Source organism: Mus pahari, chromosome 17 (genome assembly GCF_900095145.1).
Source record: "Mus pahari chromosome 17, PAHARI_EIJ_v1.1, whole genome shotgun sequence".
In the NCBI taxonomy this organism is placed as follows: domain Eukaryota; kingdom Metazoa; phylum Chordata; class Mammalia; order Rodentia; family Muridae; genus Mus; species Mus pahari.
Genome location: NC_034606.1, coordinates 20,240,529 through 20,245,746, shown reverse-complemented (window position 1 = coordinate 20,245,746; position 5,218 = coordinate 20,240,529). Strand labels below are relative to the sequence as shown.

The window sequence follows — 5,218 nt, the reverse complement described above, 5'->3', positions numbered from 1 at the left end:
CGCCTGCCTCTGCCTCCCAAGTACTGGGATTAAAGGCGCGCGCCACCACACCTGGCCAAAATGTCCTTTCTTTATTATACAGAAACATGAAATATAAGAATGAACACAGGCATATTTTATAGTTCCAAACTATTTCCCATGTTTTTCACTACATTATCTGATGCCTTAATTAACTTAACCTTTTTCGTATCTAAAAAACTAAACTAAAATAAAATGAATGGGAAGGCTAATGAAGAGTTAATTCTAGCCTTAATACTGAATCTATTTTTGCGATTAATTGAGCATTTATTATATGCCAATTCCTTCACTTTATTAACCTTAATACTTATAAAGAAAACACTGTGAAATTTACTTAGAAAAAATGTAGATGGTTAATAGTTTAACATTCACTTATATATTTTTGTTCCTACTGATAAGCAACATGTTTACAACACATTAAATAATCCACTATCATGATTGTACACAAACACAATGTACTGTTTTGATTATTGTTTAAGTTCTTTCTAGGGAATGATTTTATGTCTTGTTTTTTTCTTTGACTTTGACCTTGAGGTACCTGGTCGTTGCCAAGTAACCTCTTAACAAAGTGTTAATATTTATATTAAGTTAGAAAATTTTTGTCAATTATTTGTGTGTATTCATATTAAATTCTCATTAAATGTCTATTGATGGTTACATCTTCATCCCCCAAAAGACAAAGGGGAATGAAATGAATTCAAAAGATAACACAGAAGCCCAGTTGGTCTCTAGATTAAGAGCATCATCCTACAGAAAACTGTTAATTCAAACTTGCCATTTCAGCATGCTGTCTCACAGAAAACTCAGCCCCCATACTCATTTTGTGGTTGGCTTTGTTTAGATTTATTTTTTGTTGGAAGGACTGCAGAAAGTGGAAGCATTCAGTGAATCTTGTTACTGGTCACTCTTTCTACAGATGTCACCCTGTGTGAAGAGGCTTTCTTCAGGTTTGCTGTTCCTACTAAGATTATACCAAATTGGCTGAGTGTTTTAGTGGACAGTTTACCTGGGACCAAAGTGAATGCCGAGAGTGTAGAGAGGATCAAACGGCGACACAGCTCACAAGAACAAACCTTCCAGCTGCTGAAGCTGTGGAAGCATCAAAACCGAGACCAGGAGATGGTGAAGAAGATCATCCAAGGTACCAGCTCCTGAAATAAACAAGTCAATAGGTGATCAAAGACACCATGTTGCCAAAAAATTGGAAGCAGACTATTTGTCTATGTAGTGGGGTTGGTGTTTTCCTCCTGCAATCATCACGGTCTTGACAATTTCTCACCAACTGAAAGTGTGGACACAATTCCTGTCACAGCTGAGGAAGGTTCTGTTCTAACCTCTGCAGTAACTGAAAGAAAGGGCATGCTCTTTACAAGTAGGTCTAGGCCGCCAGGATAGGACTCTGCCCATAGATTCCTTAGGACTTTACACTAGTCACGTCTGCCTAGAAGAAGGTCCTTGGTCCCTTGGCTCCTGCTTCACATTTCACGCTCTGCTGTACTTGGTAATTCTCTTTATTCAGGGAGACACTAAGTGTCTTTCAGGTAACCTCTCATTAATCCTAACTATATAGCCTGCATCCAAATTACCATTTCGTAACACCTGCGGAGAGGATTAAGAAGGTCCCATAAATGTTTGAGCTCCTTAGAAGAAAGGGCTAGCTAAAAGCGTGTAGCTGCATGTGCTAGGGTTTCCCGAAGCATCTCTTTTAGAAATAGAGTGGAGTGGGAAAAGAGGGAGGGCATAGAGGGAAGGAGAGAGGAGACCCAAAGAGGGGAACATGAACTTTAGCCTGCATGAAATGTATGCATACTATATCATAAACTTTTGACTTTATGATATACAATGCAAAGAGACTTACTATTTGGGAAGACATGCCACAGAGATGAAGGAGGTTTTTCTTAATGCAGACAATAAGGAGCAGAAAACACCCTGCTATACCTAATTTCTGACAGAGTTTCTCTACACCACCCATAAAGCGTCAGACATGGAAAGCCAGAGTGATAGATTTTTTAGCAGACTTAGCCCTCTTGACAGTCCGGTGCTTTTACTTATGCAAAGACTAAACTTTTCTTGTGTTTCTGGCAAAACAACATTATTCTTTGAACCTATAATTAGCCCTGAAGCAAAAAAAGAAAAAGAAATAGAAAGCCAGGAACTGTCAGTATGTGAAAGGACCCAATTCCCGGCTTTATAAATGAGAACGTTGCAGCCCAGAAAGACGAACAGAGTTGCCTCAAGGCTCACAGAGAGTAAATGACTCATGTCGTTAATAGAGACATTAGTTACTCCTTCTTATGTTTATGCCCAGGCTCACTGCTGAAATGCCCCCCCCCAGGCTGTGTGTTCACTGTTCTTGGGCTCCCATTACCGGCTTCCCATATCTGCTTCTCCAGTCCTGTGTATATTTATTAAAGACTCGTTAAAGTGACTCTTGTCAAATAGGGCCAAGGTTAGATTTCAACTGAAGAAATATTCATTATAAAATAAAGAACCTGAGTACTTTCTGTTTCCCTTCCCCCTGAAATGTTGTGATTTTAAAGTTTCAAGTTTTACTGGGGAAACGGAAGGTGGTGAGTCTACAGATTTCTGTTGTTCAGTGTCAATAGCTGAAGCTTCTCACAAGGCTGTTGTTGGATACTTCAAATAGATTGTATGATTTCCTATTATAACATACAATAATATCACCCTAGTAATCAGAAATAACTGGTCGCTTAAATTGCCTACGGCAAAGCGTTTTCTTAAAAAACGTAGTCATGAATTGTGTGAGAGTGTCTGCCTGAGGCGTCAGATGAGGAGGACTGATGTGAACATCTCTTTGGTTCATGCAGACATTGACCTCTGTGAAAGCAGTGTGCAGCGGCATATCGGCCATGCGAACCTCACCACAGAGCAGCTTCGTGCCTTGATGGAGAGCTTGCCCGGGAAGAAGATCAGCCCAGAAGAGATTGAGAGAACGAGAAAGACCTGCAAATCGAGCGAGCAGCTCCTGAAGCTCCTCAGCTTGTGGAGGATCAAAAATGGAGACCAAGACACCCTGAAGGGCCTGATGTATGCCCTCAAGCACTTGAAAACATCCCACTTTCCCAAAACCGTCACCCACAGTCTGCGGAAGACCATGAGGTTCCTGCACAGCTTCACAATGTACAGATTGTATCAGAAGCTCTTTTTAGAAATGATAGGGAATCAGGTTCAAACAGTGAAAATAAGCTGCTTATAACGAGAAATGGTCACTGGGCTGTTTCTTCAGGATGGGCCAAAACTGACTGAGACTGCTTCTCAGGCTCTTGAAATGGCACAGTGATTCCTTTCGCATCAGTTGGTGGGAATGATGACCGCCCCCTACCCCAACACACATACTGGGGACTCTGAGTCGGGAGAGTGAGGCAGGCTATTTTATAATTGTACAAAACCAGGTATATACTCAGAAAGTCAAGCATGCCGAGTGAGAACAGAGGATATATTTTTTTATAACCTCAAACATACGTCCCTTCCTTCTTCTCCTCATGGCTGAGTAATGAGACGGCTTCTATCATTTTATGTGTCATCCCTAGATGAAGGTCTGTTTCCTTCTGCATCTGATAGCCTATGACGTTCTGTTTATAATGCTTATCGGGTGCATGAGCTCATCAGCTTTGTAGGTTGCTAGGCAAGCTTGACTGTTAGCTATTTTTCCCTCTGAAGATTTGATTGGAGTTGCAGACTTAGCCAGACAGGCAGGGGTGGGTTGTGGTAGTTTATTTAACAGATTGCCACCAAGAGCCCAGTGTTTCTTGCTCCTCTGTAGTTGGACCTAAGCTGACTCAAAGTACTTTTAGTTTGAAAAATAATCAACAAATTTTATTTCTTACATTAACAATGGCTGGCTTGGTTTCACAGCACCAAAAGAAACTACTATATGGGGAAGGAATTGATATTTCCCTCAATGTTCAATAAATTCCCAACAGTTTATCCAGCTATCATGTCTGGTTCAGTATCTACAGACTATGTGTCCTCTCGTTACTACATGTAGTAACTCAACTGGAAATAATAGTAATAATAATAATAGAAATAAAATCTAGACTCATTGGATCTCTCTGAATATGGGAATATCTAACGTAAAAGGCTTTGAGATTTCAGTTGTGTTAAAGGCTTTTATTAAAAAGCTGATGTTCTGTAAGTTACTAATATATCTGTAAGACTATTACAGTATTGCTATTTATATTCATCCAGATATGTTTTGTACATATTATAAACCTAGAGAGAAATGTTGTAGGACTTAATTTTAGAAAGAAAAAAAATATTCTGTTTACTATTGAGACAAATAAAAGAGATGAAATATATTTTTAATAGAAACTTTGTAGTGTTTTCCAATAGGTACTGTCAGTTTTCCAATGTGGAATGTTTTTATAATATAATTTTATCTGTATAAGATGTAATATCATTTTATAGAAAAATACATTATGTATTCAGTTGTTTAATGTCAGAAAGTATATGAACTATAAATTATCTGAATATTAGATGCTCTGAGAAATTGAATGTACCTTATTTAAATATTTTTATGATCATACTATATAAATAACATCATTAAAGTTTTCAAATTATTTTTCATTTCTTTTACTCTTGTTTTTATTTGAGCAAGACAGGCTTACTGGCTTACAGTTAGCCTGTTCATCTTTGATCATCACAAACATCTAGGAGTTGTTTAAAATACAAAATCCTGGGCTACACTGTTAAAAAAAAAAAACTTATAGAGATGAACAGATGTGGGCCAGGAAAATCTCCAAAGTGATTGTTTTTTCTATGTAAGAAACTGGAGAATTTCTGATGTCTGGATTGGTGCATAGATGAAACAAGTCATAAGTGACACCATCCACATCAGAAGACCAAACTATGCTCCTGCCTGGAGGAAATGAAAACCGCACTATCTAACTCTTAAAAAGAGAAAAGGCAGTAACTGGAAGGTAGATATATCGACTGGGTTGTCGGTTGTCCTCAAATCCTTTCATTTATATCATTATCCTGAGACCATGCACATGTTACTTCATTTAGAAAAGAGAATTCTGTTGATGTAATTAGATTAAGGACTTTAAGATGAAAAGATCCTCAATTATCCTACTGACCCATTTCCATTTGAAATGTAAATAAATAAAATACCCAACTGAAGAACAGAAATGCCCAAGTGAGGAAAAGGAGGAGGCCATGGTGTGAGGATAGAGATGGA

General features: G+C 38.3%; 1 protein-coding gene across 1 annotated transcript in view; it reads left to right on the top strand.

The window, feature by feature from the left end:
* Tnfrsf11b (TNF receptor superfamily member 11b) overlaps nt 1-4,603 on the top strand; it is a 24,782-nt gene extending 20,179 nt beyond the window's left edge. The window contains exons 4-5 of the mRNA XM_021217225.1: nt 935-1,159; nt 2,847-4,603. Coding sequence (XP_021072884.1) covers nt 935-1,159; nt 2,847-3,235 — 614 coding nt within the window. The 3' untranslated portion in view covers nt 3,236-4,603. The remainder of the gene's footprint in view (nt 1-934; nt 1,160-2,846) is intronic.
* Nucleotides 4,604-5,218: the final 615 nt, after the last annotated feature.